At 42.7% G+C, this 26,451-nt stretch overlaps 1 protein-coding gene across 2 annotated transcripts in view; it reads left to right on the forward strand.

The window, feature by feature from the left end:
• The window catches only part of Arid5b (AT-rich interaction domain 5B), a 177,096-nt gene that overhangs the window by 25,477 nt on the left and 125,168 nt on the right, over positions 1 to 26,451 (forward strand). For both annotated transcript variants that reach the window (XM_041655516.1, XM_041655518.1), the window contains exon 3: positions 6,557 to 6,782. In XM_041655516.1, the coding sequence (XP_041511450.1) occupies positions 6,557 to 6,782 (226 nt within the window). The remainder of the gene's footprint in view (positions 1 to 6,556; positions 6,783 to 26,451) is intronic.

Raw genomic sequence — 26,451 nt, forward strand, 5'->3', positions numbered from 1 at the left:
ACCTCTCTTTTCAAAGATGTCCATGCAGTTAGCAGCCTGGGGGCACAGAAACAGGGTCTGACTCCAGAACAGAGAACAGGTCCAGCACCAGGCATGCGGGTGACCTAAGCAGCTATATCTCCCGGCAATGCGCGCCAGGTGTGGGCAGCTCTTTCCTTATCTGTTCCCCCCTCAATTAGGTGGGTCTTGGAGCCACAGGAACAGATGCGTGACAGTGTGGCAGGTGATCTCACAACCATGTAAGGATTGCGCTAAGGGTTTTAGTGCACGGGTAATTTAGGACAAATACTACAAAATATAAAAATGCTCTAGTTCAATGATATAATACAGAAGGTTTCTTGTTTTGTTTTGTTTTCCAAGACAAGGTTTCTCTGTGTAACTTTGGAGCCTGTCCTGGAACTCACTCTGTAGACCAGCCTGGCCTCGTACTCACAGAGATCCGCCTGCCCCTGCCTCTCAAGTGCTAGAATTAAAGGCGTGCACCACCGCTGCCCGGCAATACAGAATTCCTTACCATTTGTGTTTTCATTCGGGATCCTTTATAGTAAAAGTGTGGAGAACTCACTTAACGTCTGTTTATGTGAGCACTAGCTGTGGGTTTTTATTGTATCAAAAGCAAAACAAATTATCAAAGTATAAAATTTATTACAAAATAATAGCATGCTACCCACAGGTGAAAACAGTGGCTGTCACCTGGAATCATATCACCTAACCCTGAGTTGGAATGAATCATCCCTCTGAATGCGGAAGTACGGATGTTTGGATGCAAACACTTATTCTTAGTGGCCTGAGATTAGGCAGAGCTAACACAATCTGTAAGAGAAAAAGCAAGCCCGTGAAACACACATTTTATCTAAGACTTCTTCGGTGAAAGGCTCTGCGACAGTGCAAAGACATTATTTTTTCCAAAGATATTTGGTTGATTGGTTTCTGTGTATCTTTGGAGTCTGTCCTGGAACTCGCTCTACAGACCAGGCTGCCCTAGAACTCACAGAGATTCATCTGCCCCTGCCTTCCCAAGCACTGCAATTAAAGGTGTGTGCCATCACTGTCCAGCTTAATTTTATTATTATTCTTTATTTGTGTGCGCGCGCATGTGCACACGCTCACGCATATGTGCACACCTATGTACAAATATTTACACATGTGTGGGAAGGTGCCCACAGAGGCCAGCGGAGGTATGGGGTCCTTGGAGCTGGACTTCCAGGTGTTTGCGAGGTGCCTGATGTGGGTGCTGGGACCCAAGCTCAGTACCCTGAAAGAGCATCAAGCCCTCTTTGTAACTGCCAAGCCATCCCGTGTCCCTGAGAGAATGTAATTCCAATCAACAAATCTGACAGATGACTTAGATCCAGACGTTATAAAACCACTCAAAGCTCAAGAGCACAAGCACATTTTAAAGACTGTATAAAGGATTTAAATACATATTTAGCCAAATTAAAAAAAACATACCGATACCAAACTAGCACCTGAAAACTAATATTTTGGCATCATTACTCATGATGGGAAATGGAACTGGAAACCGACAAGATGTGAGAAACCGCTGTGCGTGAAGTTAATTAGCAGTGGCAGTAACAAGGTGATGGCAAGGGAAGAGTAACTACCTGTGGAAAAGCAACAGTTAGAGCCATCCCAGAAAACACAGGGGCGGTTGCTCCAACACTAGATAGATGGATGACTAGATAGATAGATAGATAGATAGATAGATAGATAGATAGATAGATAAGAGAACTGAGAAGGTGTGTTTGCACGAAGAAGACCTGGGCATGGAAGAGAATAGCAGTTCTGTTTGTACATTTTCCAAATCGGAACATCCCCGCTGCCCCTCTGCCTGTGAACAGTTGAACCGAACTTTGTGGTCGTCCACCCAGTGGACAGTATTCACCAGAAATTCATGCTGTCTCTTCAAATAACGACATGGGTGGCTCACAAGGCCTTATATGGCATGGGTCAATGTGTATAACGCTTGATATAGTAGCTACCAGAAGTTGGTGAGATAAATTGTAATGAGCACGAAGGAGGAGGGGGCTGTCTAAGATGAGAGTATTTCTCATCTGTTGATGACAATGATGGTGGCTGTAAGAGTCTGTGAAGAAGTTTGTGACCATGTAGCATTTTTGTGGCAGTTAGATATGATGTAATATTGTCTCAAAAACTAAAGGTTTAATGAGAACAGTATACAGCCTTGCACTTGGCGTTCATCTCTTTACCATCTAGCTACTTCCTGCTAGATCTCGTACCTGCTTCTGCAATCAGTCTGTTGTGACACCTGCCTTGTGCTACAGGCTCAGGGAAACCCCTCTACGCTCTTGAAGGAGAGCGAGCGAGAGAGAGAAAAAAAAAGCCAACAACTCATGTGATGGTGGTGATTTTAGATTGGACGCTGTGGATCCCCCGAAGTGGCCAGGGATTCCCAGGGACTCCTGGGCTGTCCGTTGAGAATCTCAGATATAATGCGCGACCCCATATTTTAGTCATTTTCTTTCCCATGTCCGCATGGCCCCTGAGTTTGCGTCAGGACTCTGCTCAAATTGATCCTTTTTCAAAAATTAAATTTATTTAAAGAAGAAACTTTCTATGTTTCCCAAAGCTAGGAAAAAAGGATCAGTTTCCAGTAATTAAAATAATCACAAAATAATTAAGCAAGGAATTATGTTACTCCTTGCTTAATTATATGTATATACACACACCACACACACACACACCCTGGCTTTGAAATTAAACTAGTTTTTAATCAATGCTTATGTGAGTCACAGTAAGATATCATTAGATCCTTCTTCCCCCTTTCATCATTGTTTCAAATGGAGTGTGTGTGTGTGTGTGTGTGTGTGTGTGTGTGTGTGTGTGTTTCTATGAATCATCTAAATTTATCTCTTCATGTCACAGTTTGGAAGACACACTGGTAGGGAAATAGTCACATGTGACTGACCCCGATAAACTCTTTGTGTCACCTCTGGGAATCCTGGCAATGACTGTGGCAAGGAGCTGATATCACCCTTTAAAAGAAAATATGTCTCAAAATCATTGACGCCCAGGAAGTAAAGAAGTGGCTCAGTGTTTCCTAGCAACAAATTCCAGGCTGGGGATTTGAACCTAGGCCCCTTGGCTGCAGTCAGCAGAGAGGAAACCTGGGTTACCATCCACACCTGAGGTGAGTCAACACTAAGTTATGTCACTGACCTCCAGGTCCCTCAGGTACACAAGAGAGAGGGATCCAATCAAGACGTGGCCACTGAACTAGATGGTGTCTGGGTTAGGCAGAACATGCTAGGGGACGACAACTGAATGGAACTCAGCCTCGAGGGGATTTCTCAAGTTGAAAAAGAAAGCGTGTGTTGTTCAGTTTCTGGTGGTTTCTGTTGTTGGTTTTGGTTGACTTGTTCCTTTTTTTTTTCTATCTCCTTCCTTATTTTGTTGTATAAGAGAAGATTGAAGTCTAGATTTTTGTGTGTAAATTTTCCTACGTTTGTAATGTGTGCAGGGACCAGCCATGGCACTGAGTTGGCTGTTCTGTGGCTTCTGGCCCAGATCGTCTCCTCTGACTTAAGAGAGTTCATGCTTAAATGAACTGGTTTTGTAAAAGTGGTCGGAATGAAATCCCAATTACAGAAAGAGTTGAAAACAATGATGAAGGGGGAGAGGACATAGTGGCTGTCTTAACGCGTCCTACATAAATATTGATTAAACGCTGGGTTAATTGAAAAGTCAGGGTCCATTAACAGAATAACGACATGTATTTCTTTGTGATCCTTCTGTGTTGTATTAGAGTAAACCAGGGATATTTATTCAGTACTAATTCTCAGTTTGCCGAGAGCTCGTGTAATCATGGCTTGAGCTTACTGGGATTCTTTTCATAGGCACACAGACTTGCCCGAGGACGGGCACTGTGAGAAAGTTAGTCAGCACTGACTCAGAATAATGAGTATGACCATGTGACAGGCGCCATTGTGAGCCCAAAGTAAGCTTCCCTGACACAGTTTCCATGTCCATGTGGGCTGCTTTGTTTCCGAGGGTTGTGTGCTGTTTCCCGTTCTTATCAGATTTCCTTCAAAATCCTGGCATTTAACAATGGGGAAGAGACGATGTCTCTCTAAATCCACACAAAGCCCACGACTGTGTTCACAATTAATCCCAACTTGGGTTTTTGATTTATATGTTTGGTGAATTCCTCTCTCTCTCTCTCTCTCTCTCTCTCTCTCTCTCTCTGTGTGTGTGTGTGTGTGTGTGTGTGTGTGTGTTTGTGTGTGTGTGTGTGTGTAAGAGAGAGAGGGGGAGGAGGGAGAGAAAGTTGAGGTCAAATCTATAGAGACGATCTTGAAAGACAAGTTTATTCATTAATGACATCATAAGGATTGTATTTTCTCTTGGTTAATAAACTATTTGTTCGGCGGGTGCTGTAAGGCAGCCAGGGCTAGTCATGTCATTTCTCGGAAAAGATCTGAAGCAACTGGTAATTGAAACGATAATCGTTTGATCACAGGGCTATTTGAGAATAACACTCATCTCCAAACTTGTCTATTCTAGGAAGCCTTATTTGGTCAAAACGTTGCCAAATTCCATCTGTGCTAATGTGGAGGCTAATATACCGTGCTACTTAATTATTTTCCAGAATATTCTAAATGCTGTGGCTGGTGTACATACTCCCTCTCCCCATCCCAGAAGCTGTTCCCATAGGCTTTGAAACAATACCTAGCCTGGATTTTTTTTTATTCTAGTATTTCATAATCATCATGTAATAGTTATAAAATGCAGGATGAGGAGAGATCTATTTCAAGAAGTTGGTGTGGTGATTGTGGGTGAAGTCAGCCCTGCAAATGGCATTTTGTCATGTGTCCCCTAGTTTATGAAGTCTTGAGGTATTTTCTCGAGAAGAAGGTTAAAACACAATTTCCACTTTGTCTGCCTTTACTGGAAGTTCATATTTGATCAAGATAAGAGAAAGGATCCCATTACCCAGTCTTGTTTTCCATTCTTGAGAGAGCCCTTATGACTGCTCTCTGTAAGAAACTTCTTTTTCTCAGAAGCAGTCCTGAACCGGACAAGGAAAAGCAAAATTTACCTCTTACCTTAAACCATTTAAAATAACAAAACTGAGTGCTCTTTACTGTGTAAACATCATCTTTAATAAAAACCTTTTTGTTTGCGTTGGAGCGGGGTGTGTGTGTGTGTGTGTGTGTGTTAGGGTGTGTGTGTGTTAGGGTGTGTGTAGGGGGTAGGGAGTAGGTTGTGATGTGTGTAAGTGTATGTGTAAAATGTGGTGTGTATGATATGTGTGTGTGTGTAATGTCTGTGTGTGGTAGGGTGTGTCTATGTGTGTGTGTGGTGTGTGTGGAGTATGTCTGGTGTGTATGCGCTATGTGGTATGTATGGGTGGTGACAGTGTGTGTTTGTACGTGTGTAGGCAGGGTAGGGAAGAGAGAGTCATATTTAAGAGCAAAATTAGCCAAGTTCCGTTGTGAATTTCTTTTTGTCTAATAACTTAGAGACGTCTTCCTGTTGGTGTTTTGTCAGAACTATTTTGAAAATTTCTGTAAGCTTTAGGGGTTTTTCACGGCTAAGCCTTCTTCAGAAAGGTTCAGTCAAAAAAAAAGTCAGTTCAAGTTAAAATGTCAAATGCTTCAAATAAGTTCATTAGAGCCCGGGAGAGGAGATCCATAAGCCTTTTCCAGAGAATCTCTGGGCCAGGGGGGCCCTTTTTGTTCTTCATAGAGATATCTACTAAATATCTTGCTGGGTTAATTCTGAGGCAGAAAACTTGTTTCCTGGAAGCAATTAGAGATGCTTAAAATTCAAATTTATGATCCTTGGGAGGAACTGAAGCTTCAAGGACCTTTCTTAGATTCAAAGGCTTTCTCACCGCCCTCCTGCCCCCTCCCAGCCATATGTATTAAAAGAGAAAAAAAAAAAGTCCAGTCATTTCTCAGCTTGCAAAGTTTTGCAGAAACACGAGAATGTGTCGGTTGCTTTCAGTGGGAAGCACATAACATTTATGAAGTATTTCTTTGGGGATTACGTCACAGTTTTATTTAATTTTTAGGACAAAAGTTAAATTCAATATTTGTGTATAAGCCAAGGGAAAATGTACCATAAACATAGGAATTTGGGGGTGAGTCAGAGTTCCAAGAATTCTAGATTTACTTAGGCCATTTATATGGAGACTAACCATTAGTCATCCAGTCTCCCATTTTACATTCGCTATTAATTGTGTCTAAAAATTAGCTTTCACTCAAAGAGTTAGATAGGTAGATGGGCTCTGTGGCTGGCGTTTAAAATGCCTCTTACAATCACTGCCTTATTTTTGTAGACCTCCTAGCTCATAGCGAACATGTCATATCAATTATTCTTTAAATAAAGAGGCCTGGAAAGCCAGTGAGTGAACTGAAGTGAGCTCATGGGACGCTTCTCATCCTAACCGTTACTCATTGTCTGCTTGTCCAAGGTTAGACCACTTGCTGAAGGTGAGATCGTCCCTGCGGCTTCCAGGTGGGCTTTGCTGAGAATGGATCACTTCCCTCAAACCCAGAGTAACATTTTCTGCTCATCCCACTTTTTGTAGGATGAGGTCATCGCCGTCTCCGAAAAGGTGATTGTAAAATTAGAAGACCTGGTCAAATGGGCGCATTCTGATTTCTCCAAGTGGAGGTGTGGACTCCGAGCCACACCGGTAAAAACAGAGGCGTTTGGAAGAAATGGACAGAAGGAGGCTCTGCTCAGGTACAGGCAGTCAACCCTCAACAGTGGACTCAACTTCAAAGACGTTCTTAAGGAGAAGGCTGATCTTGGTAAGTATGCCTCCTGCTTCTAAATTCAATGTGTAGGAAAGTGCAATGAGCTACGCTCATGCTGTAGATTGTTCTAGAAACCTTATAATAGGTATATTTGCATAAAATGATGTAAGAATTATATATGTAGTATGTAAGAATTATATAGCATAATTATATCTTATGGGGCTGGAAAGATGGTTCAGTGTTGGTTAAGAACCCTACTGTTCTTAGACTATGGCAGCTCCGTTCCCAGCACCTATGTTGAGCAGCTCACACGCCCCTGAAATTTCAGCTTTACGGGGAATCAGATGCCTCTGGCCTCTGAAGGTACCTGCACGCATGTGCACACGTCATACACATGTGCACTGCACACTCACACACACACACATGGTTAGAAATAATAAAAGTGAATCTTTAAAAATATTATAATAGTGTATAAATTAGATAATAGGGCCTAGAGAGATGGTTCAAGATAGGAAAAAAAATGCTTGCCTTATAAACGTGAGGACCTGAGTTCAATCCCCAGGACTTATATTACAAAACCAGACACAATGGTGTTTGTGTGTGATCCCAGCCCTGGGAAATCAGAGGCAGGAGGATCCCTGCGGCCACCCTGCCTAACCACATAGATGAGTTCCAGGCTAAGGAATGACCCTGTCTAAAAAAAGAAAGAAAGAAAGAAAGAAAGAAAGAAAGAAAGGAAGGAAGAAAGAAAGAAAGGCCAAGATGGATGGCTTCTGAGACACACAATACAGGACATTGTCTTCTGTCCTCCACATGCAGACACATGCACACACAAGCACAGTGAAACACAATGTGTACCTATATAACCTATATATGCACACAAAGAAATATATCTTATAAAATTACATATTGTATAACATTATAGTATATCATTTTTATTAGAACTTATATGTAGGCATATTATAAATGTGCATAAAATTGATTTCCTCTAATGGGGTCCAAAGCTATGAACTGGGAAATGCCTGGGCAGGAAGGGATGAATGCAGCCTGTGGTATTATATTGTATTATAGGTGTCCTTTATGTAAAGCCTCGTACTGGGTGACATAGCACGTGGCCTCAGATAACGTTATATCTGAGACTTAATTAGGGCTAATATTGAGTTATCGAAGATGTTAGATATTTGCTGTAGGTGGATAGTATGACATCTAGGAATAGCAAGTCAGAATTTCAAGTATGAAGCAGCATGAGACAAAATGATGATTCACTTAGTGTGGGGCAATAGAAGGAGCTAGAAAGTGCTGGGGTAGGTGTCCTGGAGCCTTTCCTCCAGCGGCGAGGTGTTCCACCCCTCTCCCTCCTCTTCACAAAGGAGAGTTTGGACTTTAGAAAAATTCTTTCTCCAGCTTTGGAGTGTGCTGGCCATATCTGGCCATCAGCTCTGCCCCTAGGTTGCATGGCCTTAGGTAAATAGGTTAAAAGTAGAACCTTCTGTCCTCCTGTATGGAAAACAGGGACATGAAGGCCTCACATGGTGAAGGAATTCTCCTGCCTCAGCAATCACTCTTCCCATGGCTATGAGGCGTTGTCCACTTTTTGTCTTGACTCTTTTGCACCTCCAGTGGCCGTCACAGCCCTGCGCTTCTAGTGTTACTCAAGACCAAAGCTACTGACCTCTCTTTTAGGCGAGTTATTTCCTCTTTACACAAAGAGGAACTTCACTTTTAACATACTGAGGCGTCTTTTTCTTTCATTCCAGCACAATGCTGATTTTTCAGGGCCCTGGTTTATGCCTTAGTGTGACAACTTCCTGTTTTTATGGGTTTTTTGGTTTTTTTGTTTTCTGTTTTTTTTTTTTTAAAAAAAAAAAAAACCTAGACCTTAACTTTTACAAGAAACCTTGATGATTTCTTTTAACTGACATAGAGAGACTGACTCGCACCAGGGAACTGACTCCCTGCCATGTGATTCTGGTTTGCGGTAAGCAACGCTGTTTAAGCAATAGCATGAAGACCATCCTGTAGTTTAATATCAACCGTTCCCCTGGCAGCTTTTTGAGAGATGCCGGGTGGCAACAGTTTAGACACACAGCCAAATGGTCATGCGTGCAATTAGAGAGACATGATTAAGCAAGTGTTCTTTCTTCTGAGCCACGGAGTTTGTAAAATCATCTTCACATATTTGCTGCTAACAGCCCCAGTTTTTTTTTTTTTTTTTTTTTAATCAACACCGCCTGACTACTTTTCATGACGTGGGAGAATGCTGGCTAATAATGAACCTGCTGGGTTGGCTACCATCTGAACGTGTGGTCACAATTCTTTCTCCATTGTCTTGTTTCTTTGCCTTAACATCAAACCCTTTCCTTGTTTGGCTCTTTTTTTTTTTCTTTCTCTGAGTTATGGAATATAGTGTTACTAATAAAACATTAAACAGGAAACCCATGGGGCACAAAAGGCTACGTAGATGGTTAAGCTTGATGTCACACATGTAAACACGAGTATTTATAGGACAGTTGTTTTGTGTTTCAAAGGGAGAGTTTATTAATGAGCACAAAACAAAGCCCGATTTCTTTTTTTAATCTTTAGTTTTAATTTATTTCTTTAAAATTCATTTTATATTCCATCCACAGTTCTCCTCTCCTCCCCACCCGTCCTCCTGCCTCCCCATCCCTCCCCCAGCCCACCTCTCATCCACTCCTCCCAAAGGATAAAGGGCTTCCATGGGAAGTCAACAAAGTCTGGCACAAAGCCCAATTTCTTAACTCTGTCTGAAGAAAGTTTGAGAATCTTGGAATCAAAAGAAGGCAACAACAACGAAAGTCTATAATCTATGTAGTCCGTGTCATCTGCCCCTTCACCAGCCCCTCAAATCTCAGCCGGTTTCAGAAAAAAAAAAATGAGTTTGTCTAACTATTCAAAGCACTTGCTGGTGGTTGGGTCTTGAAAATGTAGACTAGTAACTTTGGAACTCAATTGCATTTTATACTTTCCAAGGAGAACCTGGCTAATGGGTGTCTGGCTGCCCTAGAATCATTTGGACTCCTAGATGATTTAGAGAGAGAGAGAGAGAGAGAGAGAGCGAGAGAGAGAGAGAGAGAGGGAGATATTTGGGGGACTCATGTCTGAGATTATTGTTTGGGAAGAGAAGCTTCAACAGGAAGCTTGACTGACAGACCCTTGGGGGACAAGAAAGACCGCATACCTTTTATTTTTGTAAGTGTAAAGTACCCCTTTAAGGACAGGATTTAGGGCCTTGAAATTCTACTGGGCTGGTATGAACTGTGGGGAATTCGAGACAAATAGCTTTCGTAATTGGAATGCACGCTGTGTTGTAATAATGTGCAAAGAGAAACACAAACTTTCCTTAATGTAACGAGTTTCCATTATCTCTCAGATCTGAAATTTGTGAGTCCTGTGAGTCCCACATTGTTGGGATTTCAACTGGGTACTTTTAGACCAGGAACGCAGGGGGTGTTGTTGGCCATACACAAGGCCTGAACTGGTGACTTTCTCCTCAGGCTCTTCCTTTCTCTTCCTGTCACATCAAAAGCTTTGCTGGCCTTTCTTTCTACCTCATTATTCTTTCTCTCTCTCTCTCTCTCTCTGGCTCTCCCTCTCTGGCTCTCTCTGTGTGTGTGTGTGTGTGTGTCTGTCTGTCTGTCTCTGTGTATCTCTCTGTCTTTGTGTATCTCTCTGTCTGTGTGTGTGTGTGTATGTCTGTTTCTGTGTCCATCTGTCTCTCTCTTTCTCTCTGCCACTCCAAAACCACCTCCCACAGCACACTGAGTGGACGCTTTCAGCTAGGCCTTCCTTCTGTAGAGCCTTCCTCATTGTTCTCTTCAAAGACAGATGAACTTTGAGATTGTTCAAGGACCCTTCCCCCACTCCTAGCCCGGAAGTGAGCAAAGAATGAGAAACTCACCATTTTGGGGATACAGTCAAGTTCTCAGTGTGCTATGTTTTGAAAAGCTCAGTTTCCCTAGTCTGTTAAAAACGTCAATAATAACGAAAGAATTAGGTTGACTCTTAAAGACAGATTTTCACAATATAAAACGTAGTAAAACGAAAGTGCTTCTCTTGCTCAGGGTGAGCAAGGTCCCTCCCATTCCAGTTTGTGTCATTTCCTGTGTCTCTGTGACTAGTAAAAGAACAAAATAAAACAACACAAACGTGTGTCTGGCAACAAATTAATGCTGTACACAGAAAAAACTGCCTGCTGGCTCCCATGGCTGTTCTGACTGCGGTCAACACCCTGTTTTTTTTTTTTTTTCTTCTTCTTCTTCTTTAAATTACCTCTCCCCTTGAGGGTGTTTCTGTTTGTTTTTTAAAACCTTCCAGAGTTTTCATTTAAGACTCTAAATGAGTGCTGGCAACAGCTACAGATGCGGATAGTGAAAAAGCTAATCATTAAAACAATAAACACTTCTGAGATATGATACAGCACATTTATCGCACCCCTCCCCTACTTTATCCCTCGAAAAGAAAGTTCCACATGAAACCCACACCAATTGGGGCTTTCCTGGGGTGGGGGTGACTCTTTCAGCCCATTTCATACTGAGCTGCTTTTTTTTTTTTAAGTCAAGAAAAATAGCCGTGTAAAAACAGAAGGGTTAAGGAATGTGTTATTCATAAGCATAACGAACACAAAAACCTGTTCTTCCAGAAGAATCAGACTGATTAAATCATTCACTACACAAGCCTCTAGTTATTTATTTTTGTCTTTAGAATTACAGTCCTTAGCTTTGTAATAAAGTGGACCTGATACCCATATTTGGTATGGCAGTTAGGAGTAGTCAAATGAAGAATTATTTCATTTTACAAAAATTTTAGCAACTTAGAAGTATAAATACTATCAGTTAAACATAGCAAACTTGCATTTTTTTATTCCTTGGGCTATAGTTTGAAAAAAAAATCAAATTATTTTATATAACACTGTTTCTCACAGAGTTCCTTTAAGTGAGGTATGAAAGCCGCAGTGTAAGCTTTATTGGCCTATAAATATGTCATTATAGTTGGACTACATTTATATGCTTGGGATTGTTGTTTAAGCCAAGAAAATATGTCTCTACAGGTTGATTTTTTATTGAAATCCTTTGAGGCATACAGCAAAATGTGTTTTAGGCCAAGGTTATTAAAACAGCGTTTTCTTTCTTTTCCCCCACTTTTTCAACAGACTCAGTGTCAATTACCATACCGCTCACTGCGGATGGGTGGTTATGAATGGTCTCATCTCTAAGCACGTCTTTAGAAGAAAAATATTAAAGAGAGAGGAGGCTGAACAAATTCAGGAGAAAGAGAGAGCACATGCGTGTTTGTGTGTGTGTGTGCATGCATGCGTGCATGTGTGTGTGTGTGCGTGCATGCATGTGTGTGTGTGCATGTGTGTCTGTGTGTCTGTGTGTGTGTGTGTGTAAGACCTGCCTGAATTTAATGTTGGTGAACATTAATGTTGGTTCTACATCCTATCAGAGAGTGGCCTCCTCTTTCCCTACCCCAACAGTGGCTTTCTCTGCTCTTTGGATAGTAAGTAGATGGTACAGTGGATGGACCATGAGAAGGATGTTGCTTCTACCCATAGATTCCTTTTCTTTTCTTTTTTAATTTATTTAACTTTATTTATGTACATTGGTGTGAAGGTATCACATCCCCTGGAACTGGAGTTACAGACAGTTGTGAGCTGCCTTGTGGGTGCTAGGAATTGAACCTGGGTCCTCTGGAAAAACAGCTAGGCCTCTTAACCACTGAGTCTACCCGCCAGCCCCCTGATAAGTTTGTTTGTTTGTTTTGGTTTTTTGAGACAGGGTTTCTCTGTAGCTTTGGAGCCTGTTTTGAAACTAGCTCTCACAAACCAGGCTGGCCTCTAACTCTCAGAGATCCACCTGCCTCTGCCTCCCGAGTGCTGGGATTAAAGGCATTCACCACCACCATCTGACTCAGTTGAAAGTTTTTATTATTTTATGTGTCTGCACCTGTGCATCTTATGTGTGCTTTTGTAGTAATAAGAGCGGCGGGGCTGCGTCCCCAGTACCGCGGCTGCCTGGCTAGCTTATGCCCGAAATAACAACACACAAACTGTATTCATTTAATCACTGCTTGGCCCATTTCTATCTAGCCTCTTCTAGGCTAATTCTCACATATTAATTTAGCCCATTTCTAATCATCTGTGTAGCGCCCCTAGGTGCGCTTACTGGGAAGATTCTAGCCTATGTCCATCCTGGGTCGGAGCTTCATCGCATGCGTCTGCCTGGGAGCTGGGAGCATGGCGTCTCTCTGAGGCGTCTGCTCCCGAGAGGAGAGCTGTGGAGTCTGAGCTCACTTCCTCTTCCTCCCAGCATTCTGTTCTGTTTACTACTTCCACCTATCTTCTAACCAATGAGGGCCAAGCAGTTTCTTTTTATTTAACCAATGACCTTCCTCCATCATGCTTTGTGTCCAAGAAGGTGGTGAGCCTCTCTGTGGGTGCTGGGAATCGAACCCGGTTCTTTCACAACAACAAGTGCCCCTTTAACCACTGGCCAACTTTCCAGCCCTCTACCCATAGATTTCTTGCTCTCTGGAGAACACTTGAAGTCACTACATGCTCATACCTTTGGGTTCTTTGTTTTTAAAATGAGTGATAATATACACCCTGCTTTAATATGTTGAATTTTGGAGGAGACCAACTGAAGATGGATCAATTAGTAGGGAGTGTTTGTGATATTGAAGTCTAAGTTATTTTCGTTATAGTAGCATAATCAAGGGGAAGTTGTGTGTGCCAGGAGCTGTGTGATACATGCTAGTGCCATTGTTTGTTCCTGGTGTCCCTAATCACAGTTTCTCTAGACTTTGGGGCAGGGTTTCTCACCCAATAGAAGACTCACTGAAGTCTTTCTTTGTATATGTGTATGTGTGTATATATAATATATAATCTTTTATATAAATATATATAATATAATGTTCCTGCCTATCTTTTAATCTAGCCACAAGTCTATCAATGTAATTACTACCTATGGTTAATAAATGTGTTATTTACATGTTTAAACTGATAATATTACGCAGTAATATGTAATGCATGATTGAGATGTGTTAAACATGTATGCTTTTATATTGCAAACTACCCAACTTCTTTTCTCCTGAAAACTCTATTAGAACAAGCTGAGCCATACGTGGCCAGCAATAGAAGGAGCCCCTCAAGTTCTTTGTGAAAAAAACTAGAGTTGTTGCTGAGAAATTCTTGCTTTTTCCTTTTTATTAAGAATTTTTTAATACAATCTTTTCTTGTTTTATATAGCTATCCCCATTCCCACTCCTTCCCCTCCTCCTTCCCCAGCCTTCCCTTACCCCACCCCACCCTTCCACTCCTCAGAAAGGGTAAGGCTTTCCGTGGGGAGTCAACAAAGTCTGACACTTCAAGGCAAGACCAAGGCCCTCCCCCTTACATCTAAACAGCAAACATCCCTCCAAAGAGAATGTGCTCCTAGACATCAGTTCAAGCACTAGGAACAAATCCTGGTCCCACTGTGAGGGGCACCACAACTGCCCGAGCCTCACAACTGTCCCCCATATTCAGTGGGCCTAGTTTGGACCCATGCAGTTCCCCCTACTCTCAGTCCAGAGTCAGTGAGCTCTCACTAGCTCAGGTCAGCTGTTTCTGTGGGTATCACCAATTTGGTCTTGACCCCTTTGCTCATACTATCACTCCTCCCTCTCCTGGACTGGTCTCCAGTAGTTCAGCCCAGTGCTTCACTGTAGATTTCTGCATCTGCTCCCATCTGTTGCTGGTTGAAGGTTCTATGATGACAATTAAGGTAGTCATCAGTCTGATTACAGGGGAAGGCCAGTTCAGGCATCCTCTCCACTGTTGCTTAGGGTCTTAGCTGGGGTCATCCTTGTGGATTCCTGGGAACTGCCCTAGTGTTATATTTCTCGATGGTCCTTTAATGGCTCCCTCAATCAAGATATCTCTTTCCTTTCTCTCCCTCACTGTCCTTCTGCCTTCTTGAGCATCCAGTTCCCTCTTGTTCTCCTCCTCCCTCCCTTTCTTCCCTCCCCCTCCCCTTCCACCCACCCTTTTAACCCCCACTCCCAATTTTCTCAGGAGATCTTGTCTATTTCCCCTTCCCAGAGGGATCCATGTATGTCTCTCATAGGGTTCTCCTTGTTACCTAACTATAGGACTATAGGCTGGTTATTCTTTGAATCACAACTAATATCCACTTATGAGTGAGTACATACCATGTTTGTCTATCTGGTCTTGGGTTACCTTACTCAGGATGATTTTTTTTTCTAGTTTTATCCATTTGCATGCAAATGTCAAGAAGTCATTTTTTTTGTTTTTGTTTTTGTTTGTTTGTTTTGTTTTTACCTCTGAGTAGCACTCTATTGTGTAAATGTACCACATTTCCTTCATCCATTCTTCAGTAGAAGGGCATCTAGGTTGTGTCCAGGTTCTGGCTATTACGAATAATGCTGCTATGGACACGGAAATTCTTAAGGCCTGGTACCAGGAATGGCTGTTTGGAGTCACCTCTGAGTGTGGAGTGAGCGTTATGTGGTTTCCTGGAGTATCCAAGGCAAAGACTGGTTGCTCTTTGCTACAGGGAAAGAGCATGGAGGTTTTCCATTAGAAACACATTGTAATCGTGAGCTAATCAACTCACTAGGATGGGAGACTTCTCATAAAGAAAACTCCCCCTCCCTTCCCGTCCCCGTCCATCCTTTCTTCTTCCCTCTCTTCATGTAGTCAGGGGCCTTCTGAAAATGCACTTCTGGAATGAAAATGCTTGCTGAATGTTCTATATTCCCAGTTGCTAGGCTGAACCGTTTCCAACTGAAATTTGAGAATTTTCGTAGATGACATACATGGGCAATATTCTATTTGTGAATAACTTGAGAAACCCCCAGCAGAGTCACTCGGAAGACTTTGACCTTTATCATGCTCTTACGTTCAAACTAGAAAGATCCTTCTGAGGTATTCTCTGATGAGGTCCTCTGACGGCGATCATGTCTTTGTAGAACATGATCACATCACATCTGATCCAGGGGAAGCCTGCTGCTCCACTCTCAGCATGAATCCTCCAGGAGTTGCTTCTTGACATTATAGAGTGATAACCCAGAAACCCTTTACGGTAAAGCAGGAGGGTCATGAGTTCAAACCCAGCCTGGACTCAGAGTCAATTCAAGGGCAGATTGAGCTACTCGCTGTCTAGGAAGATTCTGTCCCAGGAAAGAAAAAGAAAGAGCTGGCAAGATTACTCAGCAGATGGGGGAGGGGATGCTGCCAAGCCTGATAAACAGAGTTCAATCGCTAGGACATGGTGGAAAGAGAGAACTGACTCCCACCCATTGTCTTCTGTTCACAATACAATAAATGTTTTTTTAATGAGGATAATCAAACATCCATAAATCTATAACTAAGGTATCCAGAGTGTCAGAGTATTATCTAAGTGTCAGAACCCACAAACTAGCAACTCTAAAGGAAAGAAAGATTGCTTATTTTATTTGAAAGCAAAAATTTGACTTGACTATCTCATTAAACAGTGGAAATTATCCCAAAATCGTGATGGAAAAAATCAGTCACAAGTTTCTCCAAAAGAATTATTCATCTATGCTTCCTGAACCCTGCTATTACTGGTGGGAAGGAAGTCTTTGCCGAGCCCCGTCATGCCTGAGTTGATTGACAGGCGGTAGTTGACACTGCTCTCCACACGCACTGCGGTCCCACAGAGCCCATTCCTACCCTCCTATCCAAGACCCGTTCATTTGGAATTCCCGTAGACCTGAAACATGTCTGAAATGTCCTACATTGATACATCCTCTGAAGATGGACAGTTAGGACAAGAGAGAAAGTCAGAGAACCTGGAATTTCTTGGTTTGAGAAGCAGAAAAAAATTGGCATTGGAACTTCAAGGGATGTGTTTTATTACAACTTTTGTTTCATTTTGTTTTGCTTTTTGAGGTCTTTTTAAGATCGCCAGGGTGGAAGGGACCTTGATGGACATTAGTCAAGCTAAAATTTCTCCCCTGCTTCTCTTGTGACTGTCTTCAGTGCTGTCTCTGTTTAGCTAAACAACCTCAATGTTTTCAACTCTTTCCCCGGATGTGGTTTGCAGGCTCCCTCACCATGCTGGTTATTCATCTTAGGACGCATCTTGAGTGTTTGTATTACAGTGGTTTATTCATTTATATTGTGAGGTACTGTTTGGCTAAGAATCCTACAGCCCCGAGTCAAAGTGGCCTTCGGGGGTACAGAGACCACCATACAGTCATCGTATACGGCCAGATTTCAACAGCTGCCTGTGCCCTGGCGCCTCTAGATATGACGTAACCCCAGTGAGGCTTAGACTCTCCCAGGGCTCTTTGCAGTCGTGGCTTTTCTATACCTCTGGGAAAAGAAGGAATGTTATTTCACCACCACCCCCTCCTCAAGTTTACTTTCCTGTTTTTGATTTGAGTCCTTTCTATGTAATACCAAGTGCAGGCTATTACTTAATGGGCATCATTATTTATGAATCATGAATACGCCTTTTGTGAAACGTTGCCAGTGAGGCCAGGCCTTTCAGTGGCTGGAGTCCCTATTATGGCACAGCACAACATGTGAGGGGGAACCGGTACAAACTGGGTTTAGCTTCAGTGAGGTTCCGTGCCTGAAGCCCAGCCCGATGCCCGGCTTGTTTCACCTGCTCTAACAAAGCCAGTGACGTCATGTCTGGTGAGTCCTCTCCACCTCATCAAGTGTGGCAGTTTAGCTCACTCCATCCTTCTGGACTTCTGGTGTCCTTGCCTTTGCACTCCGTGTCTTCATCTTGTTGGTGTTTTATTTTTCACTGGTACCCTTTCATGGATCAAATCTTTTATGGCTATTTCTATCATAAGTTCATGAGAGGGAAGGAAGCCAACTCATACTTTTGTTCTGGCTTCGTTAGTGCGACTTGTTAATTTCCCAATACCGGTCTGTGGGATTGCCATCTGGTGAGAAGATAATGGAAGGTAAAGAATGATTCCGTTGTCACCCAAGTCCCATCTCATGGATTCCTTTTTTTTTTCTCTTCAACATATTTGAGTCTGTTAGGAAAACCTCTTGGCTCATACATTTGGCTTTTATAGAAGCTCATGCATTTCCAGGGTCATGGACAAACCTCTAAACTGAGCAGTGACTCCAAGCTGCCTTTGGTGACAGTATTTTAATGACTTTCTTGTCTCTAGGACAAAATGTAAGGGAATAAAGATTTATTTGACTCATGGTTTCAGAGGGTTAGGTCCATCCTCAGTCCACCCCTTTGGCAAAGACATCACAGCCAACAAGAAGTAGAAGGCCAGACAAGCTTATAGGCTAAAGACGGTAAACCCTGAAGACGTGTCCCCTCAGTAATCTACTGCCTCTAGCTCAGCCGCATCCCTTAAAATCCCCACAATCTCCTAAGATGATGCCACCAAGAGTTGAAAACATGATCCCCTGTGGGGCAGTTCATCTTCAATCTATGATCAAATTCTGTTGGCCCTTCCTAATCTGCTAAACATCTCTAAAGAGCGTTACAGCTTGGACCCTTCTTCGGGTACATTTTTAGAGGTTTAATTCAGCACTGCCCTCTTTTTGTTCTAGTCTGTGATGTGTCTCTCAAGTCATTAGGGTTCTCTTTGTTGCCCTTCAGCCTCTCATATCTAGCCATGGTATGATTACCCACGCTAGACCACTAGTACAGCGCTTAGCATGCAAAACATGTGTGTCCTACAGGTGAATTGACATGAGCTCCATACTTAATCTCAACACTCAGTCTTAATATGCCTTAGTATTGACACCTATTCTTCTAAACAGCTCATTTATCTTTCAGAGTGCCTTAGACATGAGGTTTTATTGCAAGACATTAGATTCTCTAAATGTCAAAGATTTGCTTCTCTTCTCTCCTCTGCCATTATGTATTTAAGGCTGTGGTTCACGCAGGCCACAGCCACAGGAAGCTGAAATTTGGGCTCTTAGACTATTTTAATAAATATATTTATTTAGGACAGGTTGGAACAGAAGGAGATTTTCAAAGGCCCTGCAAAGCACTCCTTGCACAGTGGGCCTGAGCAAATAGAATTGTTTGTAGGAGCTTTCCCCGGTACCTCGCTCTGAGACTCTCATTTGTATTGTGTTTCTGTGGAGTACTAAGTTCTTTCATGTCCCCAAATCCTTGGGCTGGCTCTCGTATAGAACGTTCTTCCTTTGGGTCTCCTCCTCTGGTTATAGCTTTAATAATTTATACCGTGCATTTATGTCTATTTCTGAGCCATTGTCAATGCCACTTGTAGTCACCCCTCTCCTTGATAACGCCATGCCTGCCAGATGAGATGCAGATGTTGCAGGCAAACATCCAGGGAACTGTCTCACTCAAGTCTCTCTTTCCTTTAAAAAAAATAATAATTTGAATTTGTTGCTTCTGTATTCATTTGGGGAAAATGTAAGTTAAATGGAAAAATGAGAAAGCAGAAATGTGATTGCCGATTTTCTTCCCCCAAGAGATAAGTCTGCTGACCTTTCTTTACATGTGAGCTTCTGTGTGGATAGGCAGGGGGTTTGTACTTAAGCACCCTACAATCAAAATAAAATGAACTGTATGGGAGCCTGCCCCCCTTCCTGATAGTCCAGAGAATGGTGTGACTCTGCCCTTGGGTTGTAATCCATTTTTATCTGGCCGGGGACTGTTTCTCTGTTGAGGTGTTTCTCAGTCTGACTAATTATTGTTGGACTTCTCAATGGTTTGTGGTTCTCAATGGTTGTGGAATGCTCGGAGCTATGCTCATCCAGTATTGTTTATACATTTGCAGAGGGAAGGACCCGTTGTCTCTGAGTGCACCCAGACTGTTAAACCAGCCTGTACTCACCCCCCCCCCATCTAACCCTGTCCCTGCCTGTGTAAACTTCTTCTGCATGAACCTGAGGATCCCCCAGCCTCCAAAATTCTCTAGTGTGCTTTTCTCTCTGCTGTAGGAATGCCCCTTTCGAGACCTGTGTGTGGGAGAACTCTCCTAGCTCCTGAAACCCTTGGTCATTGAATGCCTGGAACTAGCCTCGCCCGAGTGGGCTCTTAGCACATACTGTGTCCCTGCCGCCTTGCTGAGCACCTAAGTGTGTGCGGACGCTTCTGGCTTATCTTCCAGGAACAATCTGAGCTCAGCAATGTTGGACTCTGACTTCAAAGCTCTATCTAGTAGGCTCAGCAAACATTTGGCTTTTATAATCAGCCTCCTGAAATCTCTCCTTCAGTCCACCTGAGCCTTCTCTGTCTATTCAAAGGCCGATCTGACTTTGTTCCCGCGCTTCCTGACACACCTTGTAGCGGAGGGGCTATCTCAGCGAGGGCGTTTAATTGTGAACTCTTGGGAAAGGGAGACAAAATTAGTAATCAAGTACCAGCCACTCATTCTGGGAAAAACTTTGTGATTTTTAAACACGACCGAGGCTATTTGAAGATTAGTAGTGGCATGAAAGGGAGCGTGTGTGTGTATGTGTGTGTGTGTGTGTGTGTGTGTGTGTATTATGTGAGTGTGTGTCGGTATGTGTGAATGTGTATGCGAGTGTGTGTATGTGTGTGTATGTGTGTGAATGTTGTGTCAATGTGTGTTAGTGTGTGTGAATGTGTATGTGTGTGTGAGTGTACGAATGTGTATGTGTGTGTGAGTGTGACTGTGTATGTGTGTGAGTGTACGAATGTGTATGTGTGTGTGAGTGTGTGTGTGACTGTGTATGTGTGTGACTGTGTGTGTGTGTGACTGTGTATGTGTGTGTGTGTGTGACTGTGTATGTGTGTGTGTGACTGTGTATGTGTGTGTGTGAGTGTCTGTGACTGTGTATGTGTGTGTGAGCGTACGAATGTGTATGTGTGTGTGAGTGTGTGTGTGACTGTGTATGTGTGTGTGTGTGACTGTGTGTGTGTGAGTGTTTGTGACTGTGTATGTGTGTGTGAGCGTACGAATGTGTATGTGTGTGTGAGTGTATATGGGACAAACTTTCCATATTAATACTGGTACTTGTTAATGTTTCTCTTCCTCAAGGGAATATTTATCCCGCTACAGATTTACAGCAGAGACAAAAACATTCAGGGAAGTAAACAAGTCCAGACTGGACCTGCTCGGTGTTATCTTCTCTTATTATCAGCTAGTTCATAATCTGCCCTTTTTATTTGTTTTCTTTTTAGGTGACAGGTTATTAAAGAGATGGCTTTAACTTCTCATCTAACACTTCCTTTTCTAGGCAACTGCCCGGTTGTAATTCTCAGCTCTCTTAAAATGGTTACTTTGCTAAGCGTGGAGGGACCCAGGCCCCACCTTCCAACAGCCCAGTCTACTCCTTTGGCTCACAAAGACAGCATTCTCTTAGGCCTTGGAGAAACAAAGCTGTGGGCCTGGTCTATTCTCTCCATAAGAAATAAAACATTGTTTTCATAGCCATGCTGATAATAAGGGAGAGTTCAAAGCATGACGAAACATATACTTTTCTAGTGAGGAAGGAAAAAAAAAAAACAACCTATGGTTACCTGCTTAATTACCCGTCACGTGACTGCTGTGTGCATAAATACAGGCTTTTCACCTGTACGGTCTCCGCGTGGCTTTCTTTTCATCCTTCCTCCTTCTGTTGTTTCTCAAATTGACAAAGCCCACTTAGTTCCCATTGTTTTCTATCAAAGTTTTTAATCACAGATTTGGAGGAGTAGGGAGACACTGAGTAGCTTCTTCCGAGAACTGGGTGAGCTTCCCGCTCCCTCTCCAGCCCCTCCCTGTTGTAGACTTAAAAGACCTACTTGTAGTGCCTTCATTGTTCCGTACAATATATGGCCCTGACATTTTAAGTATGCCTTGATTGCTTATCTGTAAAGCAAGGTCAACAATACCTGTGTCACTGGACCAGGGCGGGGAGGGGAGGGGGGACACGGACCTAATCAGACTCACGTGTGGCAGGCACCCACACATACTGGGTGCACTTAGTTAATGATAGCAGTTTCTTTTTGTGTTTCCTTCAGCAAAACAAACCTTCTCAACTGCTGTCTCCGCCCCTCTCCCCAAGCCCAGCAGAGGGTTGTGAGTCTAAAGAATGCAAAGGCGTATTAATAGGTAACCACCGTATTTTAATTCTTAACTCACAGACACCAAGTTATCTATTACAAAGCATTGAGAGGAACTCAGGGCTGTGTAGGCCACACCCCCCAGTTCTCCGAGGGCTCCAGAAAACCTTGAGAGTTCCTTTGAAGTGCTGTTTAATATGATTTTAATCTTCTGATTCTAAAATTCACCAAAGTAGGTGTTGTCCTGCAAGCCACCTGCCTTGCCCTTTCTCTGACCTCTCTTTGATCGCAAGTGGATCGTACTTGGTCAGAACTTCAGCCGCCGGGAACTCAGCGGGACTCTGTGTGTACCCATGTGTCACCGGCCTCCTCCGGTGTTTTTCTGAGAGCAAACAGACAGTTCCTCGGGTTCTGTGGATCATTGTGTGGGTCACTGTGCCAATAAGCTTGTGGGTTGTTGGAAAGCGACAATCCCCAATGGAAATCTTACATCTTAGAGGGGTTCTAATGATTTCAGAAACAAGCAAACCGTATCGACTTGGCCATGGTTTGGGATGTCTTTGGAGGGAGTGAGGAAGAATTCTTTTTGTGCATGAGAATAACCTTTCATGGAGCCAGAGTATCAAGCACCTCACAATTTTAAGGGCAGCATACAACAGAGGCTTCTGTCTTACTTAGGTGCAGTTCATCCGTCAGAATTTTCCAGAAGAAACTTTCTCTACCATGCCTCTGCAGGGGGCCACCATGGCAACTTGTAGTTATGTGCTCAATATAGGAAGGGGGAACGACAAGGAAACAGTTGTGTGTGGTAACTGGCATCGTTTCCACTCCAACTTTATTCATCAAGGATGTATTTTGTGCCCGTGTCTTACTTCAAGGCACTGGGGAGGTCCTACCCTATTCCTGGAAGAAGTAGAATTTGGTGCTCGAGTTAATAATGTCTCAGACGTGCATGTAGAAAAAATGATGACTATTAGAGGATCATAAAGTCTCGGGGTTGAAATGAACCTCAACTTTTCTAGTTAAAAGATTCTAATCTTGACCTCTTTCCAGCATCAACTACATCCTACATGTCCTCCGCAAAAATCCTACTAGTTGGCGTTTTTATTATTTTCAATGACTGGAAGAGTATTACTTTGTATGAGAAGCCAATTTTATCTGTGATCTGTCATTTTATTAAAAAAATCCTTACTTTTCATAAATTAAATTTGAATGAATGGATAAGCTGTAGTATTCACTGGATAGTATTGTCCCTGCTTCTATCTCTGTGATGACCTCACACAGAACAGACCGAATAATCCCCATGCTATTGATAATATTTCAGATCTTTGAAAATAATTCAGCTCTTTCCATTGCATGCTCTCTGCGTCCCCACTTCTACCTCTCTGACATGTCTTCCACCAGCCCCCATTCGTCCGTCAGTCCTTCCCTGTACCCCTGTCATTCTTAGCCGCAACTGCGTTAGTCTCTAACGAAAAGGTAGCGATGGGTGGTGGCAAAAGATTGTTCCAAGGAGGTTAGGCAGAAGGACAATCTCAAGTCGGCACTATCCTGAGCTACATAGTGAAACAGTCCCAGAAAAGAGAAAGAAAACACAACTTCAATCTGTGTTTCCCTTACTTCCAGACTTTACCTAAAGTGTGGGGGGAAAAAAGTGATCTCCATGTAGAAAAAAAAATAAAGCAAAACAATGACCCCCCCCCACCTTCTTCTTTGCTTTGGGTTCTACTGGAAGCAGCACACTGGTCATGAGTAGTGGTCACTGCTTCTGTAGTGGGGATGTTCTTTGTCAGTCAGAGGCCGAATCTTGCATCCGATCGTTATTCTGAGTGTTGAGTAGGAGAGACACATTTGGTGACCACTGTGGGATGGCCAGCCCCAGGCACCTGGAATGCATATATATATATATATATATATATATATATATATATATATATGTGTGTGTGTGTATTATATAATATATATTATTACATATATATGTGTGTGTGTGTGTAACTTAGTCTTTAGATCAAAGCGTCTGCATGCCCTTCTGAAATTTAATCAGCTGCACCCCTCCTCTAAAAGCTACTTGGGCATGCCAGCTAAACCCCTATTTTTTTTTTAATTTCCAAGTAGCCCAAACAGTTCTGATGGAGGGTACAGCCAGCAACGCCAGCCAGTCCTAGCAAGTGTCCCCTTTAGAGAGTGACTTAGTGACTTGGAGGAGTTAGCGGGTACCAGGAAATGTTTACATCCATAAACTGAATGAAGTTTGAAGACATTCACAGGCTGCTTCCCGAAATCAGTGTGTGTATCCTCAGTGAAGAACTGCCAGGTTGATTTCCCCCAAAAGTACAAAACCATCATTCACGCAAGAGCAAAGCCAAGGACAATGTGTGCCTGCTCACAGAGGGTGGGTACCACGTCCACACAGTAACTTCAGTTCTTCACACACAGGTGAGAGGGAAGGCATGCCTTGCCTTTCTCGGGCCTTCTTTATTTCCAGTGGACATTAGCATCAGGGACAGGCAGTAACGTTTGGTCTGCCGTCTGGAGGTCCGGATATGCTATGCCCATTTTGTGGCCCCAGCTATCTCTCTTTAGACGAGCGGTCCTCAATCTGTGGGCCCTGACCCCTGCGTGAGTTTGAAAGACCCTTTCACAGGGGTTGCCTAAGACCATCAGAACACATAGATGTTTACATTATGATTCAGAACCGTAACAAAATTGCAGTTATGAAGTAGCAATGAAAGCGATTTTATGGCTGGGGGTCACCACAGCATGAGGAACTGTATTAAAGGGTCACGGCATTAGGAAGGTTGAGAACCACTGCTCTAGAATGTTCGAAGAAGATTTATAGTCATGGCGAGCTTGTAAAAACACCTTTTAGCAAAGAACCCTTTGCCATGGACATATATTTTCTATGGCTTAATTTTTCTATATCAGGTTTCATAAACCAAGGTCCACTTACGTATTCTTTTGAAGTGCCTTTCCCTCCTCTGATGGACATGTGTTTATTATGCGACTCAATCCCACATTCAATGCTCTAAATATTTATAAGTCAGTGAGTTTTTCTCTTTTACACAGGGAGATCTGGATATTGTTTTCTCTCTAAATTTGGCCCGTTCCCTGTAAGCATGATTTAAAGCTTGGGATGAGAAACCTTTTCTTTTCTTTTTTTTGTTTTCCCTCTCATTGGGGCCCATCTGCCATTGACTCAATTAAAATACTTTCAAGGAAAGGAATGAGCATCCACCCTCCTCTTCTGTTAAAATTGAATTCCAAAAAAACTATGAAATGTGAAAAATGAGTGAGTGAGTGAGTGTGTGTGTGGGAATGTGTGTGTAAATATATGGGAGTGTGTGAATAAGTGTGTGTATGAGTGTGTGTGTGTGTATGTGAGTGTGTGAATGTGAACGTGTGTGTAAATATACAGGAGTGTGTGAATAAGTGTGTGTATGAGTGTGTGAGTGTGTGTGAGTTGTGTGTGTGAGTTGCATGTGTGTGTGTGAGGCTGTGCGTATGTGTGTGCGCACGCATGTGTGTGTGTGTGTGAGAGACTGTGCGTGTGTGTGCTACTGCACATGTATGGAGGTTAGAGGACAACTCTACGCAATCAGTTTTCTTCTTCCACCTTCGTGTAGGCTCCAGGAATTAACTCAGGTGACCAGGTCAGGTGACGAGTGCCTATACCTGATGAACTTTCTTGAACACCCCCAACACACATTCCACCCCTTGCACCTTTTAAGTGAGCAGATTGTCTGCTTGCAGTGATACTGGTGTGTGTTCAGGAATGCATGGACGGCTACTTTTAAATCTTACACTGGCCAACTCCTTTTCTGTCTTCATGACCTTCAGCAAGTTCCAATTTGGGTTTTGCCACCTATAAAACAAGTCTGCCTTGATGGGGTAAAAGGATTTAATAATATACTGAGCTCCATGTGATTAAAATAATGTCAGGTTCAGCAAAGAGCTTGGTAAAGAATAACAAGCATTAACAAAAGCTGAGGTCTTAGATTAGGAAGTCCTGGGGTCCCATGATTTATGAAGTAGCCTCACACTTCTTTGTGATACTAACTGGCAATTTTATTATTAATTTCCTCTAGGTAAACTGTTTGTTTTACTTAAATGACTATCTTAAATGGGAAATTCTATATTACTACTGTACATAAAAAATATGGATGATTTTCTATAAATAATGGCAAAGATAAGTAAATAGATGTATCCCTTCACAAAACAAGACTGACATGTATTAGTTGCATTTCTGTTAGTATGTTAGAATATTTGGTCAAAATGAAAGCAACCTAGAAGAGGAAAGTGTTTATTTGGATTAAGTTCCAGTAGGGCTCATCCAAGTGGGGGAGGGTGTGGCAGCAAGAGGGTGTGGCTAATATGACAGCCAGGAAGTGGAGAGATCACCTTTCATACTCATACAGGGGACAGAGAGCCAGAGCAGGGAGTCAGGTAAGGCTATAAATTTATAAAGTCCACCCCCCAGTGATGTAATTCCTCTAACAAGGCTCCGCCTCTTAAAGGTTCCCTAACCTTTTCAAACAGTACCACCTCCTGGGAACCAAAAGTTCAAGCACAGGAGCCTGTGGGACACCATTTCATATGCAAATCATAACCCTTGGGTACCACTAGTGTATATAGTTCTGTCATTTTCTTGGAGGTTTTGCTCATGCTCAAAAGCCCGACCTAGGTTATGGATAGCAATGAAGGTCCCG

This window comes from Microtus oregoni, unplaced genomic scaffold (genome assembly GCF_018167655.1).
Source record: "Microtus oregoni isolate MIOR12 unplaced genomic scaffold, Mior012 000007F_ref0000211, whole genome shotgun sequence".
In the NCBI taxonomy this organism is placed as follows: Eukaryota; Metazoa; Chordata; class Mammalia; order Rodentia; family Cricetidae; genus Microtus; species Microtus oregoni.